The 26,847-nt window shown below is 48.4% G+C and overlaps 1 protein-coding gene across 7 annotated transcripts in view; it reads left to right on the top strand.

The window, feature by feature from the left end:
• Positions 1 to 26,535, top strand: part of DDC (dopa decarboxylase) — a 105,784-nt gene extending 79,249 nt beyond the window's left edge. For all 7 annotated transcript variants that reach the window (XM_024990404.2, NM_173907.3, XM_024990406.2 and 4 more), the window contains 6 exons: positions 8,222 to 8,298; positions 13,445 to 13,464; positions 15,450 to 15,548; positions 18,047 to 18,148; positions 22,841 to 23,048; positions 25,970 to 26,535. In XM_024990404.2, coding sequence (XP_024846172.1) covers positions 8,222 to 8,298; positions 13,445 to 13,464; positions 15,450 to 15,548; positions 18,047 to 18,148; positions 22,841 to 23,048; positions 25,970 to 25,983 — 520 coding nt within the window. In that variant the 3' untranslated portion in view covers positions 25,984 to 26,535. The remainder of the gene's footprint in view (positions 1 to 8,221; positions 8,299 to 13,444; positions 13,465 to 15,449; positions 15,549 to 18,046; positions 18,149 to 22,840; positions 23,049 to 25,969) is intronic.
• The last annotated feature ends 312 nt before the right edge of the window (positions 26,536 to 26,847 follow it).

Genomic DNA, 26,847 nt, shown 5'->3' on the forward strand with positions numbered 1-26,847 from the left:
GCTGGTATCCTCTGCATATCTGAGGTTATTGATATTTCTCCCAGCAATCTTGATTCCAGCTTGTGTTTCTTCCAGTTCAGTGTTTCTCATGATGTACTCTGCATAGAAGTTAAATAAGCAGGGTGACAATATACAGCCTTGACGTACTCCTTTTCCTATTTGGAACCAGTCTGTTGTTCCATGTCCAGTTCTAACTGTTGCTTCTTGACCTGCATACACATTTCTTAAGAGGCAGATCAGGTGGTCTGGTATTCCCATCTCTTTCAGGATTTTCCACAGTTTATTGTGATCCACACAGTCAAAGGCTTTGGCATAGTCAATAAAGCAGAAATAGATGTTTTTCTGGAACTCTCTTGCTTTTTCAATGATCCAGCAGATGTTGGCAATTTGATCTCTGGTTCCTCTGCCTTTTCTAAAACCAGCTTGAACATTAGGAAGTTCACGGTTCACATACTGCTGAAGCCTGGCCTGGAGAATTTTGAGCATTACTTTACTAGCGTGTGAGATGAGTGCAATTGTGCAGTAGTTTGAGCATTCTTTGGCATTGCCTTTCTTTGGGATTGGAATGAAAACTGACCTTTTCCAGTCCTGTGGCTACTGCTGAGTTTTCCAAATTTGCTGGCATATTGAGTGCAGCATCATCTTTCAGGATTTGAAATAGCTCAACTGGAATTCCATCACCTCCACTAGCTTTGTTCGTAGTGATGCTTTCTAAGGCCCACTTGACTTCACATTCCAGGATGTCTGGCTCTAGGTCAGTGATAAGACCTTATTGTCTCTTAAAAGTAGATTTTCTCCAAAGAAAGTCTCAAATTCCACCAAGGGCATGTTTTACTCTGCCTTTAAAAATACTTGTTTTTTTTCCCAAATAAAATCATTTTTTTTTAGTTTTAAAGCTTTTGTATACTCCTGTCACAGTGGACTTTTTAAAAGTTCAGTTACTTGGGAAGATTTTTAATCACCTTGGTTATGGTAAGATGTAATATTAGATGCTGTGCAGGGCGGCACAGTTTTCTGTTAATCTCTCTTTGCATTGTGGTCTTGGTGCTTTTGGCATCTTGGATTCTTGATGGCATTATTGGCATGAAGAGCTAACATGAGCCCTCATTCAGGGAGCCCTACACATAAGGTGGTGTAGATTTTTTTTAAAAAATGTAAGAAGCCATACTTTCTGCACAAAACAGGAGCCCCTGCCCCTCCTCCTCAGGATCCTCCCTCAGGAATGTGTCTGGTGACAGGGACAGGTTTTCCTCACTGTCAGGCCCATCCGAGGTGGGGCGACTTTGGTACCTATAAAGAGTGTTTCTGTTCATGTGTGTGTGTGAGTGTGCATGTCTGCACACATGCATGTACACGCCCATTCGTTGGTTTAAATAAAATGTTCCTCATTGTAGTATCATGAAACTTCATAAGGAAAAGCAAGGCTGGGACCTACATTTTGAAGAGCAGACCACCACAGACCACTGGAGCCATGGCCCAGTGGACAAAAGGAAACAGGTTGTTGGAAATCCCAAGACTTGAATGAATATGCAGGTGGGACAGAAGTCGTGGCCCACAGTAAAGCAGGGCTTGGAGAACAGACTTAAACAGAAAAGACCAGAGCCAAGAAGTAATGAACTGAGAGCCCAAAGGAAGCAAAAAACAGCCGCAGAATAGACACTCCCAAACTGGAAGGAGGGAGGTACTGAAGACGAAGAGACGCTCATGAAACAGGAAGTGAGGCAACAGGAGCCGAGGTCAACAGAGCCACGTGCTGGCCCTCGCCCTGCCTCGTAAAACAGATGATCTCCAGAAAGAGGGGCCAGAATAGAGGAGAGGGTGCAGTCAGCCGCGCTGGAAACACAAGAAGGACACACCACAGACGCTCAGGGTCTTAGACAACAGAGAGCACGTGCGCAACAGCACTCCAGAACTGCCTACCATGTGCAATGCAGTAACTACAAAACATGTCATCAGAATAACAGGAAATCCAAAACATCTCATAGCCCTAAGGAAAATGTGTCAATAGGGACAGTTTACACAACAGAAACCTTCAGATTCTTCTAACAGCAAGTCCTACCAAACTGTCAAGGCATCTACAGGTCTAATTACAAATGTAATTCATAGACTTATCATGAAGTTAGTGTCACTTTGGTTCTAAAACCAGATAAAAGGATTTCCCTGGTGGTTCAGTGGCTAAGACAGCCTCCCAAGAAAAAAAAAAGCAATACCTGGGCATTTTATTTTTCAAAAAATTCCAAGATAATTCTGCTATGCATCTAGATTCTACAATTTTCTCCAAAACTCCAGGTATGTTTCTAATGAGCAGCCATGTCTTAAAACAACTGGACTATTTGGTGATCTTTTATCTAGTTTGTTTCACTTTGTCTGTTTTACATTCAGTGATCCCATTTCATTTAGTTCATGTTTTCCAATTTCTCCATCTCTTCTTCTTTTCTTGATGTTCTTTCTCAAGCCTTTATCAATCATAGTGGAAGACTTCGCCTTCCAATGTGGGGGGTGCAGATTTCATTCCTGGTTGGAAAGCTAGGATCTGCATACCAAAAAACCAAAACATAAAACAGAGGCAATATTGTAACAAATTCAATAAAGACTTTAAAATGGTCCACATCAAAAAATCTCAAAAAAACATGAGAAGCTGAGAAAGAAAAGCTGCAGGACAAGCTTGTAAAATTACATGTGGAAATTCTAAGTCAAATTTTAGCAAACAAAATTCAATGATGTTTAAAGGCAAACTTCCTCAGTGATCAATGCAAAGAAATAGAGGAAAAAACAGAATGGGAAAGACTAGAGATCTCTTCAAGAAAATTAGAGATACCAAGGGGACATTTCATGCAAAGATGGGCTCGATAAAGGACAGAAATGGTATGGACCTAACAGAAGCAGAAGATATTAAGAAGAGATGGCAAGAATACACAGAAGAACTGTACAAAAAAGATCTTCCCGACCCAGATAATCACGATGGTGTGATCACTCACCTAGAGCCAGACATCCTGGAATATGAAGTCAAGTGGGCCTTAGAAAGCATCACTATGAACAAAGCTAGTGGAGGTGATGGAATTCCAGTTGAGCTATTTCAAATCCTGAAAGATGATGCTGTGAAAGTGCTGCACTCAAGATGCCAACAAATTTGGAAAACTCAGCAGTAGCCACAGGACTGGAAAAGGTCAGTTTTCATTCCAATCCCAAAGAAAGGCAATGCCAAAGAATGCTCAAACTACCACACAATTGCACGCATCTCACACACTAGTAAAGTAATGTTCAAAATTCTCCAGGCCAGGCTTCAGCAATACGTGAACCGTGAACTTCCTAATGTTCAAGCTGGTTTTAGAAGAGGCAGAGGAACCAGAGATCAAACTGCCAACATCTGCTGGATCATCGAAAAAGCAAGAGAGTTCCAGAAAAACATCTATTTCTGCTTTATTGACTATGCCAAAGCCTTTAACTGAGTGGATCACAATAAACTGTGGAAAATCCTGAAAGAGATGGGAATACCAGACCACCTGATCTGCCTCTTGAGAAATGTGTATGCAGGTCAAGAAGCAACAGTTAGAACTGAACATGGAACAACAGACTGGTTCCAAATTAGAAAAGGGGTACATCAAGGCTGTATATTGTCACCCTGCTTATTTAACTTACATGCAGAGTACATCATGAGAAACGCTGAACTGGAAGAAACACAAGCTGGAATCAAGATTGCTGGGAGAAATATCAATAACCTCAGATATGCAGATGATACCACCCTTATGGCAGAAAGTGAAGAGGAACTAAAAAGCCTCTTGATGAAAGTGAGAGTGGAGAGTGAAAAAGTTGGCTTAAAGCTCAACATTCAGAAAACAAAGATCATGGCATCTGGTCCCATCACTTCATGGGAAATAGATGGGGAAACAGTGGAAACAGTGTCAGACTTTATTTTTGGGGCTCCAAAATCACTGCAGATGATGACTGCAGCCATGAAATTAAAAGACGCTTACTCCTTGGAAGGAAAGTTATGACCAACCTAGATAGCATATTCAAAAGCAGAGACATTACTTTGCCGACAAAGGTCCATCTAGTCAAGGCTATGGTTTTCCTGTGGTCATGTATGGATGTGAGAGTTGGACTGTGAAGAAGGCTGAGCGCCGAAGAATTGATGCTTTTGAACTGTGGTGTTGGAGAAGACTCTTGAGAGTCCCTTGCACTGCAAGGAGATCCAACCAGTCCATTCTGAAGGAGATCAGCCCTGGGATTTCTTTGGAGGGAATGATGCTGAAGCTGAAACTCCAGTACTTTGGCCACCTCATGTGAAGAGTTGACTCCTTGGAAAAGACTCTGATGCTGGGAGGGATTGGGGGCAGGAGGAGAAGGGGACGACAGAGGATGAGATGGCTGGATGGCATCACTGACTCGATGGACATGGGTCTGGGTGAATTCCGGGAGTTGGTGATGGACAGGGAGGCCTGGCGTGCTGCGATTCATGGGGTCGCGAAGAGTCAGACACGACTGAGTGACTGAACTGAACTAAACTGAAAGGAAAACAAAAGCTGGTGTATCATGACCAAAATGTGTTCATTCCAGATACCCCAGGGTGGTTTAAACCTATCAGATTTTTAAATGTCGTTGATCATGTTTAACAGTAAAGGAGGAAAAAGGTTATCATCACATTAAATATGGAAAAAGCAATAGATAAAAATTCTAAAACATACAGAACAAAAGCTCTTAGTAAAAGAGGAACTGAAACGAACTTTCTTGATCCAATAAAGAAAGAAAATCTACCAAAAAAGCTACAGCAAACATATTCATGGTGGTAAAATATTAGAAGCAATGCCTTTAAAGAAAGAAAATCACAATCCCTGTAATGCCCACCCTCGGCTGCACTGTGCTTTCCCAACCTGCACAGTTGGACCCAACGGAGAAGCGACAGTGTAAGGATTAGATTGCAAGCCACAGAACTCGCACTTCCCAGATGGGGTGAGTGTCTGCCAGTGAAAACAGAATCTTCTAAGAAGGTACTAATGAGAGAAGACAGCAAGGTTTCTAGATACACAACACTTTTAAGGTTGCATTTATTTACATGTATGATTAACAGCATGTGTAAATTTTTTTTCTATGTCTTTTTAAAAATTATTTTTCATTGAAGGATAATTGCTTTACAGAATTTTACTGTTTGCTGTCAAAATTTTTAGAAAATATTTTTATAATAGCAAGAAAAGTTACTGTGAATAAATAGGTTGCAATCTGTGAAGATTTTTATGAAGAAAAGGACACAGTTTTTGGGAAGTCATTCCAGGAGATCTAACTAAACAGAGATGCGGACTCAATATCAGGTCTCAGTGCGATTCTAGTAAGTATTCTGGCCGCTGCTGTGGGGCTCGAGAAAGTGGAGCCTAATATCTGCAGGGGCCCAGGACACCAAGAGAAGCATGAACACGGGACTGGTGAGGACCACGCCCCTCCCCACACTGACCGAGCCACGCTCGCTGGAGGGACACAGCCAGGCAGAGGCCAGCAGAGGCCCACAAACAAGCCTTTGGATCAGCATTCCTAATATTTACCACATTTTTACGATCCTGTCTACCACACGGAGGCACACAGCCTAATCAGTAAATGAACAAATGTGTCCTCACCAGACAGGAAATGGGAGTGGCCTCTTCATAGAGGCAAAGCTACTCAACTTTGTTAGTGATTAGAAATGCACGTTGAGGCATAGGAAGCACTGCCAATGGTGGAAAAGAGTCTCCCTGGCTAGAAGTCGGCTGGGACGCGGATCATCGGGCTCGTGGGCTGCCGGCCCTTAGGAGCACCTGTCATTGCCCCACGAGGCTGCAGGACCACACCTTTCCTGCTGGCCCACGACTAGGCTGCCGTCCCTAGCTTGTCCCTGACACACCAGGAGCATCCACACAGTGTCGTCCGTCCAAGGGCACATGGAGCACAGTAAGGGAAGGGACAGGTTGGGATCCACTACTGCAGTGCCCTGCGGGGAGCTGGCAAAAGTGGATAAGTGAGCAAGGACCTTGTGGATGACCAGGTCAGGAGCCCACAGGTATAGTTTTAGGAGAAAAAGCAAATTCTAAAAATTACACAGAGAGGTGCCGTTTACCTTTAAACAACTTATGTTTGCATTGTGTTTTACTTAGAAATGTGTGAAACAATACCTTAGATTACTTAGTGATTTGCACAGAAAATTCGGTAGAACCCAATGGCGTGATAAACCCCCATGCTGCCTCATGGCCTCCTGAGGGGCGGGCGGTGAGGGGAGGGACGTGTAGGGGAGATCTAACCTGTGGGCAACTTTTGTTTCACATGTGATGAGGTGGATATATTATTATTTATACCTTTCTGCATCGCTTTAACACGGCGTATAGTATTTTTAATTTAAAAAAAGCAGCTACAAAGTCATTGCTAGTGTCAATGGAGAGGGCAGTGTGACTTTACATAGAAAGGGCAGAGGTCTGCTGAGAGCAATACTCTTTCTACCCCCTTTCTCTCCTGTCTCTCTGTGTCCTGGCCTAACCTTCCCCAGCATGGAGAGGCCAGAGGAAATGGTCCCCCAAGGCCAGGGAGGCAGCCTGGCCCATGTACACACTACTCACACGTAGCCCCTGCTTCGGGTTCTCCCCCAGGTCAGCCCCAAACAGCTTGTGACTGCTCACTGCAGTTTTTTGTTTTGGGTTTCTTTTTTTTCACTCTGCAAAAGACACTTTTTAAAAACATGGTCTCACAGAAAAAAATAAATTGCAACCATTTTCAACTTCATGAAAATTGAGGGAGGAGGATAGTGAATGGTGATAAAAGGTACAGCTGAAAAAATAAACATGATTCCATCTGGGTGGAAGAAATTCTCATCTCCATAATCTCAGATCCCATACCCTGGCTGTCAATTTCACGTCTCCAGTTTCCTTTCCTGCCCTTCCCAGCCTCCTCTGCTGCTTCTGGGAAGGGGACAAAGTCTTTGGTCTCAGGACGTTGCAGGATGCAACGTGGCGCACTATTGGAATTCACTGTCTTCTAAGGCTTTGAAGCAGTCACTTCTAATCAGCTCGAGCCCCTTGCTCCCTGATCCTCCTCTGTGAGCTGCATCCTGGCTTCCTACTTCATGCCCGTGGGTTTCACCTTCCAGGGACTCTCATTTGCTTCCAGCCTCAGTGCCACCAGACTTGGCTCTTCCTCTAGTTTGCCTCCAGGATTGCATTTGCACACAATGGCTTTGAGGTGCCCAGAGGCATGAAGGGAAGGTCTGGGATGGCTCAGGCAGTGCCTCCTGCCTGACAGTCCCTGTTCATCCCACACCTGCCTGTGATGCCCATCAACGGCGGGGGCTGTGCCAGGCCTGGAAGGACAGAGAGGGACAGACTCCAACCTGCTGGGTTCCTCTTCCAGACCCCGGTTCCCCTGCTCTCCAGACACCAGCAGGATGTCCCTGAACCCGATGCAGCTCTGACACCCGAGTAAGCACAGACCTGGCAAGACAGTCACACGTCCCGGGTCCCAACCACCCACGCTTGCATTCACCTTGGCTGTAAAGTTGGGGGTTCCTACAACTCCTTCCCCTGCTCCTTCAGGTTTGACAGTTGGTTAGAACAACTCATTTATATTTAGTGGTGTATTATAAGGACCTGAATGAATGGCTCATGGAAGGGATGTCTACGACAAGGCAGGGGTGGGATTGGGGGGCACAGAGCCCCAGTACCTGCCTGGCATGGGTCCCTCCCAGCCTGCCCATGTGGTTCAGCTGCCCCAAAGCTCTCTGCGCCCCATCGTGTAGGGGTTTAGGGAGTCTTTCCCATACAGGTATGACTGATTAAATCACTAGCTGTTGGTGATGATCTATCTCAAGTCCTTTCTCGGAGATCAGGGGGCAGAATTCAAACTTCTGCCCTTCCAATCAAGACTTAGTTTCCTGGCAGCCAACCTGGACCCTGAAGCCACCCAATTGCCCAGGCTTGATCCCATCCAGCTGTTGTCCCGAGGGTTTCAGGAGCTGGGTGCCAGAACCAGGGACAAAGGCTAACTACTTATTTTTTTTATTATACCATGCCTCCCCCACTGCAGGGGCCCAGGGCTCTGGAGATTAATGTGTGTTGCAGGCTAGGGAAGGGGCATGCACATTCTGGGTGGGGGTGTTAGGAAGGGTGTCAGGGAGCAGTAGGCCCCAACTGAGCTGGGAGGAGAAAGTGCAGGAGGAGAGGACCCTAAGATGCCCCCTCATTAAGTCCTGTTGCTTATTGTCTCGAACCAGGGTGAAAAAGAGGACAGACCTGACCGGAGCCTTCAGGCTGGACCCAGTCTATCTGAGGCACAGCCACCAGGACTCAGGTGAGCTGGGCCCAGCTTCCTCCAGTCTGTTCCCATCACGGCCGCGGCCGCAGCATCCGGGAGCCAGGGTCAAGCATCACAGCCACAGTCCTGGGGGGCCGGGGCAGAGCCGGGCAGACTGCACACGAGTTTGAGCAAACTCTGGGAGATGGTGAAGGGCTGGGAAGCCTGGCGTGCTGCAGTCCATGAAGTCGCAAGGAGTCAGGAACAATGTAGCAACTGAGCAACAGCAGCTGACACCATCAGGGCAGAAAAGGAAAGGAAGACGTGGGCCAAGGGCCAGGGAAGAGGATGTGGGCGAGGCTGGGGTGGGATCGACACGTGAATGTGATCTCTAAAAATTAAGTCTCTCTGTTAAAAAAAAAATCATGATTACTTGAGATCCAGACAAGATAAGATGCATGAGGCGACCCGCACAGACACCCTGTCCACTGTGCCCGTTCATGGTCATACACAGGCTGGGGAGCTTATTTATTAATACTCGCCTGTCTGTCCCCGTAAGACTCAGCCTCCAGGTGGGAGGGGGCTCTCTCACTCCCCAACCCGCAGAGTCCCCGGCTGGTGCCATGCTGACCACTGTGAGCCCCAGGAAGGAAGGACAGGCTGAGTCTGGGAACTCGTGCCAGCTTCTCCTCAAGTTTCCTCGGATGACAGAGGACACCAGGGATCACTCGACCCCACCCTCCCCCTAAAGAGTGGGAATGGATGGGTTGGAAACTGAGGCAGCTTTGGTGACGGTGGCAGGAACACTGAGCAGCAGGGATGGAAGTCAGGGCACAGCCCGTTCCCTCCTGCCCAGACCCCACCCTGTGCTATCTCCATGGGAAGATCAGACCTGCGTTCACCTTCCTAACATTCCCCACCATCTCATGGAGCACATCAGTTGCAAACACTCACCCTCTGATTAGGTTTGCTCAGAACTTAAAACTGCTCTAAAAAATAAACTCTAGTTTTTTGTAATGGCATTGGCATGAAGCCGTGAGGAATTATGACCCAACTGTCAAAAACTCTTCTATTTAAAAGTGCATTTCATGTTTGAATGATGAAAACCTCAGTGATCATGACATCTTGCAAAATGCTGCTCTTCAACAATGAAGGAATTCTCAGAAATCCCCTGGCGGTCCAGTGGTTAGGACCCATTGCTTTCACTGCCAGAGCCCTGGTTCCATCCCTGGTCAGGAAACTAAAAGCCTGCAAGCCACAGAAAGAGTTTGAGCCAAAGGCAACTGAGTAAAGTTTATTACTCCAGGAATTTCTTTAAAGTAATTTTACTCTATGTTTAAGGAAAGGCAGTTTCTGACTGACAAAACAGCTATGGCTGTTAGAGATGAACAACCTGAGTTATTTGTGTTTTTTCCCCTTAAAAACTATGAATCAATGAAAGCAATGACCTATTTTGTGTTTAGCAGGTAAACCACCCAAAATCAGCTTTAAACTTCTATGGCCAGTGGATGTAAGGGTGTATTTTATCTGATATAGTATATCACTCACCTGCTAATCTTCCTGTAATTTTAAGTGAAATATGTTTAGAGTGTTTCAAAAGCCTTTCTACTCAAAAAAGAAATCTCTTCATTATTTAACTGTCAAAAACAAGACCGCTCAGGTCTGCGCACATGGCCCTGCTCTTCACCCCTCACACTGCAGCCCCCGAGGCTGTGGCCACGACCCTCCTGCGGGTCTGGGGGACTCCTCCCCCAACACTTGGGTCCGGGACAAATGTCCTCCCAGACCTCTCCCCATGAGCCAGGCCCTTCCGCTCAGTCATCTGCCCCTCGCATCTCCCCACGGCTCCTTCACTGGTCACTTATCTGTCACTAGAACCAACGATCCCTGGAGTGGGGGGACTCGCTCTGCTGCTCCTAGACTGGTCAGTGCCCTGGCAACAGCATTAGGAGTGATGGTGGCCCCCACGTGTTCCCACGTTTGCTTTTCACTTTTATAGACATTGTTTCATTGGACTTGTGCCAGAGAGCAACCAAAAAACATGGGATTTTTTATTTTGAGGACAGAAATTTCTGTCACAAAACAGATAATAGGAAAATAGTAGTCATACCTGGTATATAGATTTTCAAATCAATTCTTTCATTACAAAAACTGTACATCTGGACAATAGAAAAGAGGTGGGCCAGAAGCATACCCCTGAATTTAACCCTCCACCCAGATGTTGATCCTGTTAATATGTGACTGTGTTTCTCACCAGTCTTCTTATATGCATTGCTTGGTTTTATTGTTTTTACTATATGCAGATTTAGAAGCTGCTCACCCCACTTACATCTTAAGTAGTTTAAAGACATACTAGGAAAGGCACTGCCAAAGAATGTTCAAACTACTGCACAATTGCACTCATCACATGCTAGCAAAGTGATGCTCAAAATTCTCCAAGCCAGGCTTAAACAGTACGTGAACTGTGAACTTCTAGATGTTCAAGCTGGTTTTAGAAAAGGCAAAGGAGCCACACATCAAATTGCCAACATCCATTGGATCATCGAAAAAGCAAGAGAGTTCCAGAAAAACATCTACATCTGATTTATTGACTATGCCAAAGCCTTTGACTGTGTGGATCACAACAAACTGTGGAAAATTATGAAAGAGATGGGAATACCAGACCACCTGACCTGCCTCTTGAGAAATCTTTAAGCAGATCAAGAAGCAACAATCAGAACTGGACATGGAACAGCAGACTGGTTCCTAATCAGGAAAAGAGTATGTCAAGGCTGTATATTGTCACCCTGCTTATTTAACTTATATGCAGAGTACATCATGAGAAATGCTGGGCTGGATGAAGCACAAGCTGGAATCAAGATTGCTGGGAAAAATATCAATAACCTCAGATATGCAGATGACACGACCCTTATGGCAGAAAGCAAAGAAGAACTAAAAAGCCTCTTGATGAAAGTGAAAGAGGAGAGTGAAAAAGTTGGCTTAAAAGTCAACATTCAGAAAACTAAGATCATGTCATCCAGTCTCATCACTTCATGGCAAATAGACAGGGGAAACGGTGACAGACTTTATTTTTGGGGCTCCAAAATCACTGCAGATGGTGACTGCAGCCACAAAATTAAAAGACACTTGCTCCTTGGAAGAAAAGTTATGACCAAGCTAGACAACATATTAAAAAGCAGAGACATTACTTCGCCAACAAAGATCCATCTAGTCAGGGCTATGGTTTTTCCAGTAGTCATGTATGGATGTGAGTTGGACTATAAAGAAAGCTGAGCGTTGAAGAGTTGATGCTTTTGAACTGTGGTGTTGGAGAAGACTCTTGAGAGTCCCTTGGTCTGCAAGGAGATCCAACCAGTCCATCCTAAAGGAGATCAGTCCTGGGTGTTCATTGAAAGGACTGCTGCTGAAGCTGAAACTCCAATACTTTGGCCACCTGGTGCGAAGAACTAACTCATTAGAAAAGACCCTGATGCTGGGAAAGATTGAAGGTGTGAGAAGGGGACGACAGAGGATGAGATGGTTGGATGGCATCACCAACTAGATGGACATGAGTTTGAGTAAGCTCCTGGAGTTAGGGATGAACAGGGAAGCCTGGCATGCTGCAGTCCATGGTGTCTCAAAGAGTCTGACACGACTAAGCAACTGAACTGAACTGAGGCATGTGGGATGTAGTAAGTAGTCCACAGTGTAAGTGACACCATCATCGGGACTTGCTGCTGGAGAGGGCTTTAGCATTCTTTATGTTAACAGGAAACACTTGTACCGGGCAGCACCTAGCTGGACCAGGTCTTCAGCCAGTCCTCAGGGAAGCAGGTTCTCTGGGACACAGGCTCCATCTCTAACCACGGCGTTCAGCTGTAGAAGCTTCTGATCTGACTCCTCTTCTTTAAGGCTTCTTATCGCACAGTCCAGTGGAATTTTCTGCAATGATGGATGTGTCCTGTGGTTCTGTGCTGTCCCATGTGGCAGTCACTAGCCACAGGTGGCTTTTGAGCACTGGCAATGTGGCTGCTGTGACTGAACAGTTGTCTTAGTTTTCTGAATAGTAATTCAGTGTAAACTGACTAGTGACTATCAGGACGGGGCAGGGACCTGAACTCGGCAGTGTTTCATTCATCCTCCTTTACAACATCACCTTCTTACTGGGTGTTTATTACCTGCCAAGGACACTCTTGGGTGCGGTTACCTCTGATGACTGCTGTTGGTGTTTGTTAATGAGCCTGTTCCAAGGGGCATGAAGAGAAGAAAAGCATCATTTGGGAATTGACTTAGGCTGCGTGACTTATGGCTTCCACTCGGGGTACCAGATGAAATGAGGAGGTTGAGCCCTGCAAAATGGCCCTGCATATTCCTCTGTTACTATAACTGTACTATGATCCTAACTGGTATGATCCTAATCCATCTGGTCTCTCCAGCTGTCAGCTGGGAAGTCCTAACAAGCTGCAATTTTAGGTTTTCCTGTAAATGTAAGGCAGACCCATGCGCCCAGTGGACCAAGCACATTTTACCAGGGTGGGTGGAGGATTGTGGCAGGTGGACAGCCAGGATGACACTGGAGGATCAGATTGCAACACACAGCTTTCTAATTCCCACCTGATGGCTGTGCCCAAGATTCCCATGTGGAGACTCCCGACTGCGAGATTCTTCATCCACTGTTCTTCCCTATACACAGCTTTGACTTTACTGCTTTTGGCACGAGAGGAGACCTAAATGCAAACGAGGCCTTGTTCATAACCCCTGTGAAGCCAACTCGGAAGATACTCACTGGGTATTTACACAGCTCCAGAATCCGGACTAAGAAAGGAGAACACGGAGATAAACTCCCATCAAAAGTTTGATGTTTTTTACATTCAAATCACTTCTGTATCACAAATTCACCTTCCCACACATGAATGAATGGATGCTGAAGACTTCACAGAGTCTGAATGCCAATTTACCCCAGGGCACAGAAGAAATCTCAGATTTCCCTGGTTGTGTAACTGCAGAAAGTGAAATGAGTGGGAATCCACTGCTAATTCAGCATTTCCTCTTGTGCTTTGCTCTCTGGAACCCCCTTGAATCTGATACCTTGGGGAATCACCTCAAAGAACACCCAGCCCCTGCCCTCAGTGGTCTCTGGTCTGGTTCAAGAGATGATGGAAAAGAATGAGGCAGGTAATTGACCCATGTGTCTAATGGTTCCTTTTTTCTTTCTCCTTTGCAGGGCTTATCACTGACTACAGGGTAAGTGGGAGAGTTATCTTCCCAAGTCCAGGTCCAAGGTCATCTAAACTGTGAGTGCCGTGTGGGGCCGTCCCGGGCTGTCACTCCTGCTGCCTCCCGGTCCTCTTGGAACTAGGGTCCCGCAAGAGGACACCCTCCAACTGGGTCCTCACTAGCAGTCTGGCCAGGCAGGGGGCAGCTGCACTGAGCCCACTGACAGCGGATGTGAGGTTTGGATGGAATGCTGCTGCCCCTGCCCATATTCCTCTGTGAGGCAGAGAAGTATCCTCAGATCATGTGGGCCCTGTGTTCCTCGCTCAGGCTGTGTGCCTGAGCCACTGTTCCCAGAGCAGCGGGAGAACAAGGGTCAGGGGACATCAGAAGTCCGCAGACGGCAGCCCTCATGTTGAGCCTCCTTCCCCAGGCAGGAGCACTGTGCTGCTGTGGTGCTGCTCTGAGCTGGGAGCGAAGCTGGGAGTAAAGTGGCTAAAAGAGCAGCCCTCTCCTCCCCGGACTTACGTCTGGTCAGGGCTGGGGGGAAAGCCTGGGTGCACAGGCCCTGCTCCCGGGGACGCTGGCCCAGTCCCACCTCAGGCCCCAGAGAGGCAGGGACAGCATTTTAGGGTGACGCGGAATGAACACAGTTACACTGTGTGCATGTTTACCCTCATGCCATAGAGATTAATTTCCCCTCGCTATCCTTTCCAGTGTTCGATTTCATTCACACTTTGGTTTCTCGGAGGCTGCCGGGGAGTGCAGCAGCCTGTAAGCAAGGGGCCACTGGGCTCTAGTTAGTTAGTTACTCAGTGGGGCGACAGTGGGTTTTCTAAAAAGGCACAGGAGGTTAATTTTTACCAAGATTCCCCAACAGCTTGCAAACGTACAGCTACACAGAGGACAGCGGGCGTCAGTGGGCACGACTGGGGCTCTCTGGCCTGGCGCATCGTTAGCACCTAGATGCCTGCTTTCTCACGGATAAAACAGAGCTACTAACCCGTGCTCCCAGCACGGTTAGGAAGATAAAGTGAGACGGCCTGTGCATCCACACAGTGCCCGCTGTAAACAGCAGTGACACTGTGCTGGATGCTTCTGCACCTCAATCTTGGACCCACGTTTCTCTTTGCAACTCGAGAAGCTTCTGCGGAACCCCTGGTGCTTTCATTGCAGTTCAGAAGTGGGGTGCAATGGCCAGGGGTGCACTCCCTAGAGCAGCAGTGCCCCCCAAGCCTGCTGTGCCCCTCATGCAGCCACCCTGCACCCCAACCCCCTGAGTGGCATTGCCCCCTGCCCAGCAGGAAGTTCGTCTCTGGGCTCTGCGGGCAGCCAGCGGAGAACGAAGGTGGAGAGAAACCCCCTGTGCTCCCCATCTCCTTTAGAAGCTCCAATAGGAAGTGGCCATGTAAAATCAGGATGGTTTTATCTTTATCTTCCCAAATGTCCCTGCACCCTGTCCCCTCTGTGTCCACTCCTGCTCGCTTTGGTACCTTGACAACCATTGGAGAGTGTCACACCCGGGCAGCTGACAAATGCAGGAAAACTCAGGAAGGCTCGTCCGATGTCCCACGTGTTCCATGGCGGCCTGCGGGGCAGGAAGAAGATGCATGTCGCTCTAGAGAACGATGTCACGGGGCATGTGCAGCAGAGGGCATGGGAATCTGCTGCGCCCTTCTTGTTTCCTGTAGGCAGAGAAATCAGTGAAGTTCCCCCTCCCACCCCTCCTGGGTTGTAGGCCCGAGGGGCCACACTCCCCGATCTGCTCTCAGTGGCATCTGAGCCCGACACTGGTCTGGTCCCTGAACACTCCACAGGCATCTCAGAGCTTTGTAAAGAGAGCTTCTGTCTGCAGCGCTCACTCCTCTGCTGTCAGCTTTGCCCTTGTGGCAGCCAGAGGGTTGGTCTCCAGGGAACTAACTGCCTTCAGGAGAAACAAGTCAGTCCATGAGTTGAAAAGGAAGCCGGCCCTTGGCACAGTCCTCACCGAGCTGCCGTCTTGTGTCTGATTTCAGCACTGGCAGCTGCCACTGGGCCGGAGGTTCCGCTCTTTGAAGATGTGGTTTGTTTTTAGGATGTACGGAGTCAAGGGACTGCAGGCCTATATCCGCAAGGTGAGTGTGCTGTCATTATTTATCCAGCTGACATTAGGGAGGTCTTAGACCTGAGAGATGAAGTAAGATGTTGTCAAGCAGGGCACAGGAAACTGAGCGGCTAAGCACAGCACAGCGCAGTGTGTGTAAGTGAAGTCGCTCAGTCGCGTCCGACGCTGCGCGACCCCACGGACCGCAGCCCGCCAGGCTCCTCCATCCGTGGGATTCTCCAGGCAAGAGTACTGGAGTGGGTTGCCATTCCCTTCTCCAATAGCAGTATGTATACCCTGCTCTTTTCCTTTTTGAAGCAACTGAGGAAGCAGGCCAGCAGAGACCCGCTCACTTAGCTGCCTGTGGACGGCCTGCCAGTTTCCAGCCGGTCCTCTGGTGCTGGTGTCCTCAGCTGTGGCCCCAACCTGATGGATGGAGGCCCTCAGGCTGCACGGGAGCGGGGCAGCCCTGCAGAGGTGCCAGGCGGCTGCGGGCAGGGCGAACGGCTCCAGGCCCCTCCCTGTGGCAGAGTGCGTGGAGCGGGCGCCGGCTCGGCCCCACGGCGCCATGCACACCTGCACCCTTCTGGCTCACGAGGCTGCTGGGGGCTGTAAAGGGTCTGGAGCATCTCTGTGGGAAGAGAACTGGGAAAGGACATGGAAGCGGGCCCATGAGTTCTCCCGCGGGGAGCCTGTGCTCAGAAGCTGAATGAAGATTCAGCTGCTCTGGGGAAAGAAGGCAAAGCACAAGTAGTTCATCTCACGAGGGTGATTCCCGCTGGAAGCTCCGGGAAGCAAGCGCTTCGGGATTCCCTGAGGGGGACCAACTGACCTAGGGGCCCTCCTAGGAGCCAGATACACCCCGGCAGGTGACCAGCTCCCCAGGATCCAGCTTGAGGGGATCCCCTGCCAGCAGTCTCTGGAGCCCTCTAGTGGCACCAGATCCATCACCGCCTGGGGACCCCTCATGTAAACGATGATGTTTCTCATACATATGGAATCTAGAAAAATGGTACAGAGGAACCTATTTGCAGGGCAGGAATAGAGATACAGACAGAGGACACAGTGGGGAGAGGGGAGGGGGAACGAATTGGGAGATTAGGACTGACATACACACACTACCACGTGTGCAATAGACAGCTAGTGGGAAGCTGCTGTTCAGTGCAGGGAGCTCAGCTCAGTGCCCTGCGATGGCCTGGAGGAGTGGGCTGCAAGGGAGGGAGGCTCCAAGGGAGAGGAGATAGGTACACATATGGCTGATTCACGTTGTTTTACAGCAGACACTAACACAGCATTGTGAAGCAACTATATTCCAAAAATAAATAAATAAATGATGTTTCTGTCCCAACACTTTGAGCAATGTGACCTCTGCTCAGATGCTCCCTGGATAGCTGTTAGTGAGCCTGACACTGGATGCCAGGGTTCAGGATGAGCTCCATGGGCACTGAGACCTGGGTGAGCTGGTTCTCAGATCACATACTGTGTAAACCAGCTCTTGGTCTCTGTAAACACCTCCATGTTTAGTTCGGGCTGGTTCGGGGAGAGGCAGCAGCCTGGGGCTGACGAGGGTCTCAGAGCAGCAGATGCTGTGGAATAACAAACAGCTGCAGAGCGGGAGCTCTGGTGCTGGGCAACTGCGTTAGAACCAGCCTCAGTCTCCTGGTCTGCAGAATGGGCATGATTGTGGTGTTATTGGGCTTCCCAGGTGGTGCTAATGATAAAGAATCCACCTGTCAACACAGGAGATGCAAGAGATGCGGGTTAGATCCATGAGTCAGGAAGCTCCCTTGGAGGAAGAAATGGCAATGCACTCCAGTACTCCAGTATCCTTGCCTGGAGAATCCTATGGACAGAGGAGCCTGGCAGGCTAAGGTCCATGGGGTCACAAAGAGCTGGACTCGACTGAAGCGACTGAGCACACCCCTACACCATGGGCCAGCACCAGGAGAGGATGGTGAAGTGCCCAGCTCCCCAGCTGATGTTGTCCGCTCTCTCTCTTCAAAAGTGTGTGTGCTTGTGCTCAGCTGTGACCAACTCTTTGCAGCCCCATGAACTGTAGCCCGCCAGGCTCCTCTGTCCATAGGATTCTCCAGGCACAAATACTGGAGTGGGTTGCCATGCCCTCCTCCAGGGGATCTTCCCATCCCAGGGATCGAACCCACGTCTCTTCTGTCTCCTGCATTGGCAGGCGCATTCTTTACCACTAGCGCCACCTCTCTTCTGAAAAGTTGAAATCCCTCCTGACAACATTTAGCCTAAAATTCTAAAAGATGGGGTGTGATGAACACGGTCCTCTGAGCAGAAGAAGACAAGAGGTGTTTTTCGGAAGACGGTGGCCCCTTTCTCCTAGTAACAAGTTTCTCACCCTCTGTGGGGACAGCCGGGACGTGGGTGACATCGACGCTGGAAGAAAATGGTTAAAGCTTAGTAATGAGTTACAGATGCATGGTCTGATACTGTTCTCTAGGTGGTGAAGTTCTGAATCAAGTCGTGACAAGAGACTCAGACAAATGTCTCTTCCCTTTCCAGCATGTCCAGCTGTCCCATGCATTCGAGGCATTGGTGCGCCAGGACACCCGCTTTGAAATCTGTGCAGAAGTCATTCTGGGACTGGTCTGTTTCCGGCTAAAGGTATGTCTAAGTCGACTTCATTGTCTGCGTTTTCTTGACTGGGACGAGAGGAAGTGGTCATTCATTACATCCATCCACACACTGACTGAGCTCCCCAGAGACCTTGCGTTGCTCCCCACCAGTTCTCCAGTCTGCTGGTCCCAGCTCCCGAGCCTGACTTCCCACAACCCCCACCCTTCTCCCTGGTACTCGGACTCCCTGCCCGTGTGTACCTGGGGGGAGAGTGCTGGACATTTTCCCCGTCAATCCAGCTGTACCACTGGAATCCCTGAAGAACTCAGCCATGCATGGGCTCACCGGCCCAAGCGTGGTCCCTGGACCAGCACTGCATCACCTGGGAGCCTGCGAGGAGCCAGTCCCGGCTCACTTGGGACCCGCTGACTTGCACCCTGTATGCCCCCCAGCTGCTGGTGCAACAGGGGTTTGAGGGGCGCTGTTCCCTGGGGCTCTGTGGTTCTGCCATCTGAGGGTGTCAGGCACGTGTGCTGAGAATCACAACCATGTTTTCCACAGGTGCCAAGGGGCACTGCTCACACAGGCCCTTATCAACCAGCCTCGTGTGGAGAAAGCCATTACCTTAGCTCTAACGCCCTGACCACTCTCTGACTATCTTGCCATTTGCAGACTCGAACCTGTCCACAGGCCTCCATGTTCAAGTACATAAAGGGAGGCAGGAGAAAGCACCATGGACTCAGTTGCCTTGCTAAGGTGCTGCCCATCCACACGTGGCCCTGGTCTTCCCCTTTCCTTCCCCACACCGATTCTTCAGGCTTTGAGGCCTGCTGAGAACCACTCATGCAAAAACCTGGAAGCAAGAGGGTAGAGTCCTGACACAAAAGCTGTCAGAGGGCTGTGAGCCTCACACAGTAACACCTGAGCACAGGAGGGCAGGGCATCACACACACGCCTAAGCACAGGAGGGCAGGGCATTACAGAGACACCTGAGCACAGGAGGGCAGGGCATGACACACACACATGAGCACAGGAGGGCAGAGCATCACAAGACACCTGAGCACAGGAGGGCACAGCATCACAGAGACACCTGAGCACAGGAAGGCAAGGCATCATAGAGACATCTGAGCACAGGAGGGCAGGGCATCACAGAGACACCTGAGTGCAGGAGGGCAGGGCATCACACACACACCTGAGCACAGGAGGGCAGAGCATCACACACACGCCTGAGCACAGGATGGCAGAGCATCACACACACACATGAGAACAGGAGGGCAGAACATCACAGAGACACCTGAGCACCTGACGGTAGAGCATCACACACACACCTGAGCACAGGAGGGCAGAGCATCACAGAGACACCTGAGGACAGGTGGGCAGGGCATCACACACACACCTGAGCGCAGGAGGGCAGAGCATCACAGAAACCCCTGAGCACAGGAGGGCAGGGCATCACACACACAGCTGAGCGCAGGAGGGCAGAGCATCACAGAGACACCTGAGCACAGGAGGGCAGGGCATCACACACACAGCTGAGCGCAGGAGGGCAGAAGTCTCCTCTGGTGCTAGGCGCAGGGCCCAGAGGGTGAGCAGAGTTGTGATTCCGTCTGCGCTGGTGTTCACAGAAAATGTGCTGTGATGTGTTTGCCATCATGCAGTTGTTTTTGTTTTTACCACCAGTGTTACTGAAGGATTTTAATTTTTTTAGTTTTTTGCAGTTTTATTGAGATATCATCCCCATACCATACTCTCTGTCTATATAAAGTATACATTTCTTTGATGTCTAGCCTGTCCCTGGGGTTGCACCGCCATCCCCACAGTCTAGCTTGAGAACATCTTCATTCTCCCCCAGAGAAGCCCCAGCCCCATCCCTAGGGCCATGGATCTACTTCTCTCTGTGGATCTGTCTGCTCCAGACATTTGTGTTAACGGGATCATCACTGTGCTGGCTTCTGTGACTGGCTTCTTTCAACGAGCACCATGTTGTCAAAGTCAAGACTTTTATTTTCTCCTCCCCATTTACTTGGGCAAACCTACCTGCATGTCCCTTCCCGCCCTGCAAGCCTAGGGGCTCCTCAGAAAGCGAAATGTTTCTTCTGTGAAACTTGTTACTTCTATTGCATGAATCCAGTTTCTCTTTCAGGAAGCATGCTGTGCAGGCATTATCGCTCCTTTCCTGCCTCCGCATCTACCATCTTGCTGCTTTTCTTTGCCCAGTTGCCGTCTGCTCTGGATGTCAAGTCTCTGCTGTTGCTACTGTTGTTACACCTCAGACTGCTTTCTGTCTTTGCGTCTGTTTAGTAGAAAACAAATCTTGTCCGATCCATTTGAAAATGGTGAGCAAAGTTTTTTCCGAGTTGCTTGCTTTTATTTCCTGCGTTTGGCACTTTCAGGCGTTTGCTCTTCCGTTACGTCTTTATGGTGAAGTTCCATCCTTTCAAAGCATCATTCCCACCCTCTCACCCTCATCCTGGAGCGGAACCGGCCCTAACTGGATCTGGTGTGCAGCAGCAGTTCCTAGGTGGCCTTGGGCCCACACGCTGTCCACAGGCCACTGGTCAGAGCCTCACGCCAGTCGGCGACCTGCAGACTGCAGAGACGTGAGGCCCAGGTCCCACCTCCGGCCGACCAGGACTTTTCTCTTCCCACTGTGCTCCCTGCTCTCAAGATGGACAAGAACAGGACAGTCTCCCATGCTGGCCCCACGTGCTGGCCCTCTACATCAACCATGAGGCATGTGGGGCTGGAGTGACTGCCTGGGGACAGAACGAAGGCTGAGAGGTGGGCGGGGATGCGAAGGGGAACTGGACCGACCAGACGGGAGGGGCACGGCCCCCAGTCTGTAACACATGCCCCCTGTCTGGTCCTCTCGGTGTGGGGCGCGGGCCCCCGGCCCCCCGTCCAAGGCTGGTGGGCTGCTCCCCTCCAGAGGGGGGCCACTGATGGTACTTCGGTCCATAGTTCAAGGACAGTTTTCCAACACTCCAGCCAGAAGCTGACTATCAACGCTTCATTTTCTACACAGCAATTGCCTACATAGGAAGGAGTTCCATTGCGAGGATGCATTCACTGAGTTTAGTCTGTATGTAGGTTTAGTGAAATTAGCCTAGGCACCCAGCTAACACAATCGGCTATAGAGCACTGTACTGTAATAGGTTTGTAACTTTTCACACAAATATTACATTAAAAAATAAAACATAGAGAAAACCTCTCTGATCTCATAGTACAGGAGCTTGAACAGCACGGTAGGCCCAGGTGTAGCGCCACTGCTTCTGTGCTTGCTTCCAGACTTCCTGGGCGTGAAATAAAGATACCTCCCTGCCACACTCTGATCCCCTGGGGAAGGGAAAGGCTACCCACTCCAGTGTTCTGGCCTGGAGAATTCCGTGGGCTGTATAGTCCATGGGCTCGCAAAAGTCAGACACGAGTGAGTGACCTTCACTTCACTCACCTACTGCACTGTACCCACGACTGTGCAGCAAAGGACCCAAGAGCACAGCCTGCAGAGCATGCAGGCACGCGACACGGTGCACCACACACGCTGACGTGAGAGTGAATGCACACTCTCATCTTGGAAATTTCACAACTTCAAGGTTCGTATGCAGGACACTTACTGTATTGTGAGATTTCTTCTGTATGTTTCCATTCCCTGGTGCCATTATACAGTTCTGCTGTTTAAGCTCATCAGTTCAGTCGCTCAGTCGTGTCCGACTCTTTGCGACCCCATGAACGGCTGCCCGCCAGGCCTCCCTGTCCATCACCATCTCCTGGAGTTTACTCAAACTCAGGTCCATTGAGTCGGTGATGCCATCCAACCATCTCATCCTCTGCCGTCCCCTTCTCCTCCTGCCCCCAATCTCTCCCAGCATCAGGGTCTTTTCAAATGAGTCAGCTCTTTGCATGAGGTGGCCAAAGTATTGGAGTTTCAGCTTCAACATCAGTCCTTCCAATGAACACCCAGGACTGATCTCCTTTAGGATGGACCGGTTGGATCTCCTTGCAGTCCAAGGAACTCTCAAGAGTCTTCTCCAACACCATAGTTCAAAAGCATCAATTCTTCGGCGCTCAGCCTTCTTCACAGTCCAACTTTCACATTCATACATGACTACTGGAAAAACCATAGCCTTGACTAGACGGACCTTTGTTGATTCTCTGCGTTTTAATATACTGTCTAGGTTGGTCATAACTTTCCTTCCAAGGAGTAAGCATCTTTTAATTTCATGGCTGCAATCACCATCTGCAGTGATTTTGGAGCCCAGAAAAATAAAGTCAGCCACTGTTTCCACTGTTTCCCCACCTATTTGCCATGAAGTGATGGGACCAGATGCCATGATCTTTGTTTTCTGAATATTCAGCTTTAAGCCAACTTTTTCACTCTCCTCTTTCACTTTCCTCAACTTTCTGCCATAAGGGTGGTGCCATCTGCATATCTGAGGTTATTGATAAGCTCTTCAACTTACAGGTGACAGTCTAGGAAGCTTCCTTTTTTCTCTGTAAACCTGGGTCACAGAAGGCTCACCTTTTGGCAGCGCTGGAACAGGAGGAATTGTGCAGGGGAGGCAGCCCTCTCTCGGGCCCACGTCACGGTTACTTAGTTGAATTTTTTATGACTGTGAATGAAAGGCCTGTGGTGAGGTGGCTCTCCCGCTGACCTGGGACTGTATCACCCAACATCTACCTGGCTTCGTGTTGCACATTTGAGCCTCCAAAGATTTGAGTACTGCCTTTCTCAATCTGCAGGGTTCCAACAAACTGAACGAAGCTCTTCTGGAAAGCATAAACAGTGCCAAAAAAATCCACTTGGTCCCTTGTTCCCTGAGAGACCGGTTCGTGCTGCGCTTCGCCATCTGCTCACGCACAGTGGAGCTGGCCCACGTACAGCTGGCCTGGGAGCACATCCAGGAGATGGCGGCCACAGTGTTAAGAGCACAGGGGGAGGAAAAGGCAGGTAAGCCGCCCTGTGGGGCCGAATTCCCTCCACCCTAAAGAGAGGGAGAGAGAACCAGCCCTGTCTGGTCTGGAGAAGTAGAGGGAACATACCACATAGGGAGTCTTTAGAAACTTTGATGGATTTCTCCTTTGTACTCTTTTATTTGAGACTGTCAGTCATGCATCTCTGTAATATCCCCTCAGCTTTCTTTAGTGTTCCCCCAACTTATAATCATAGCAACTTATAAACTGGCAAATGGTAGATAAATGAAAATGGGTGAAAACACTCAAAAAGGAATTTGACATGACTGCTGGTTTGCTGTCAGAAAGGACCAAGTTCATGTTGATTTAGAGAAAGAAAATGTTAAACTATTGTGCATCAGTTATAGAAACCCTGAAGACAGTGGGCAGGTGACTTGTAAGAAAAGCATCTGCACAAACACAGCATTGACAACAAGTTGGAATAATGTCTGTTGAACTGCAAGGATCTTTAGAGCCTTGGCATTAGGTTATTTTATGAATGTCATTCCATTGGAGTTTTTCCACCACTTTGATTTCTTTCTTTTTCCTTTTGCCCCACTTGGGGGAGGTAGGTGGTAGGAGCTTCTGCTTTTCCTTCTTTTTTATATTAAACAAATAAGAGATTTATATCTCTCTGAAAAGAGCAATTCATGGGGTTGCAAACAGTCGGACACAAGTGAGTAACTGAACTGAACTGAAAAAGAGTTTAAAGAAAGGCAATCAAGGGGCAAGAGTGGGGTTTCAAGAATCATCAGGATCTCAGGATCCTTCCTTCTTGCTTCCCTGCTATTTTTAGCATCAACATAGAACATCTGTCTTATGGCCCAAAATGGTTGTTCATGCTCCAGCCATTGCATCCTCATTCCAACTTTTCTTTCTTTCATTTTCTGCTTTATGCCCATCTGTCATCATCAACAGGGGATGCAAAACCTAAATGTGTGAGGGAATTAGTTTGCTGAGTGCATACAACTTGATCTTCTGGGCTCTTAATTTTAATTATGAGTACCTGAGATATTAATACTATAGGCGCAGTGGTCCTCAACCTCTAGGATCTAATGCCTGATGATCTGAGGTGGAGCTAATATAATAATTATACAAATAAGGTACACAATAAATGAAACACATTTGAATCATCCTGAAACCATCCCCCCACAAATGGTTGGTGGAAAAGTTGTCCTCAACAAAACCAGTTCCCAGTGCTGAAAAGGTTGGGGACTGCTGTGTAGTGCTCAAAAAAATCAGAAGTTAAATATTGCATTTAATTTATGTGAGAGCTCCATCCCAGGCTTCTGGCCCAAGAGGTCAGAGACCCCTCTGTCAGTGTGTGTCCTGAAATATCAGGTCCTTTTCCTGGCTCGGCAAACCCCTTTCCTAAAGGGCTGCTGCTCATAAGCTGAGGGATCACCCTTCAGGGAGCAACACCCCAGTTACAGCTTGAGCATCTCGGGAAGGCGCTGGGAAGAGGCCTATAGTTCCAGATTATTCCACTGCTCCACAATAAACATCTCTGTGTGTGGTGGGGGTGTGTGTGTATGTAGGGGGAATAAGATAAATTCAAAGCAAAACCACACAGGCAAACACTCTAGAGGAACATTTCTGCGACTCTGTGTTTGTGTATCTTATCATGTCTTATTCCCCTATGCCTGGAACAACACAGGAGACTGTAGCTCAGAAAACTCATCTAAGCAGAGACAGGTCTCTGATAGACAAAACAGTTACCCTGGAGTTACTATGCATGTGTGCAAGAGCTATGTTGCTTCAGTCGTGTCCAACTCTTTGCGACCCCATGGACTGTAGCCCGCCAGGCTCCTCTGTCCATGGGGATTCTTCAGGCAAGAATACTGGAGTGGGTTGCCACGCCCTCCTCCAGGGGATCTTCCCTCCGGGATCGAACCCAGGCCTCCTGTCTCTTGCATAGGCAGGCAGAATCTTTAGCACTAGCGCCACCTGGGAAGCCCATGTGAAGTCGTTATTTGTTGTTTAGTCACTAAATCATGTCCGGCTCTGTGACCCCCTGGACTGAGCTTCCCTGTCCTTCACTATACTTGCCATCAATTCCAAAGGTAACAGAAAGTAAATTTTTAAAAAATGCAGGATACAATAGTAAATCACAATGCATATATGTTTTAGTCAGATTAATTAAAGTGATGAAAATCTTAATACCTTGGTTTTACTTGTGCTTATGTTTACACGTGCTCAGCCATGTCTGACTTTTTGTGATCCCCATGGGCTTCAGTGCATCATGCCTCTCTGTCCATGGGATTCTCCAGGCAAGAATACTGGAGTGGGTTGCCATGCCCTCCTCCAGGGGGTCTTCCCAACCCAAGGATCAATCCCCTGTCTCCTGCGTTGGCAGGCAGATTCTTTACCACTGAGTCACAGCGGAAGCCCCTTGTGCTTATGTAAGTTTATATCAAATGCAATGGTCACAGTTCTGAAGGAAAGAAGGAACTACCCTATTCCACATAAGGTAGGAAATGGGGCCAAGACTCTAGTTGGCATTAGTAAAATGTATCACAGAGAAGGGGCTTCCCAGGTGACTCAGTGGTAAAAAATCCACTTGTCAGTGCAGGAGACACAGGAGACATGGGTTCAATCCCTGTGTCAGGAAGATCCTTTGAAGAATGAAATGGCAACCCACTCCAGTATTCTTGCCCGGGAAATCCAATGGACAGAGAAACCTGGTGGGCTACGGTCCATGGGGTTGCAAAAGAGTCAGACATAACTTTGCAACAAAACAACAACAATCATAGAGAAGCCAGACTGGCAATAAAACCTCATTTCTTCCAGTTCAAACTCTTTTCTGTTTCACAGATGGAGAAAGTATATTCCTTCTCTGTGTTCCAGGGAGGAGTATACAAAATTCTTTCACATTTTTAAAACATAGCCATATGTTCCTGTTCTTTTTTTCCCCTGTAGAGATCAAAAATTGAAATTATCTGAAGACTGGGATGAGAGGAAACTGTATCAGCCCAGCTCCTTGGAACCCAGCCTGTATGTGGCACATGCTTCTCCAGTTCAGTTCAGTGGCTCAGTCGTATCTGACTCTTTGTGACCCCATGGACTGCAGCACGCCAGGCTTTACTGTCCATCACCAACTCCCGGAGTTTACTCAAACTCATGTTCATCAAGCCAGTGATGCCACCCAACCATCTCATCCTCTGTCATCCCCTTTTCCTCCTGCCTTCAGTCTTTCCCCAGAGTTATCCAGAAAGAATCCCATGATTGCACCTTTTCAGCCACTCATCAATGAAGAAATATTATTTGCTACAAGTTAACCTCAGTGAATATAGCTTTTCTCCATTATTTGGCTGTGACTTCTGTTGATTAAAAAATCACATGTTTCTATGCCTTTGAAGTTGTCAGTGGGGTAAAGCCTTATTGAAATATCGTCCAGGGTGATCTATGATTATGGGATATATACCTGTGGTGTTTAAATTGTCCTGTCATGTGGCTTAATGCTTAATAAACAGTGTGAAGTGTTATGCGCATTGTGTCTGATGAGCATCTTGTTCTATACCGTAGAAAATCGATTGTTATAACGTGGACTTATCCTTTCAAAACAGCTAAAGATATGACGTTCCCGGATATTTTTAAATGACATTTATTTAGTCAACAAGCATTTAGGGATTGCCTAGTATATGTCTGGTGGGCTTCCCTGTGGTGCTGGTGGTAAAGAACCTGCCCGCTAATGCGGGAGATGCAGGAGATGCAGGTTTGATCCCCTGGGTCAGAAGATTCCCTGGAGGAGGGCATGGCAACCCAGGCCAGTATTCTTTCCTGGAGAATCCCTTGGA

Source organism: Bos taurus, chromosome 4 (genome assembly GCF_002263795.3).
Source record: "Bos taurus isolate L1 Dominette 01449 registration number 42190680 breed Hereford chromosome 4, ARS-UCD2.0, whole genome shotgun sequence".
Classification (NCBI taxonomy): Eukaryota; Metazoa; Chordata; class Mammalia; order Artiodactyla; family Bovidae; genus Bos; species Bos taurus.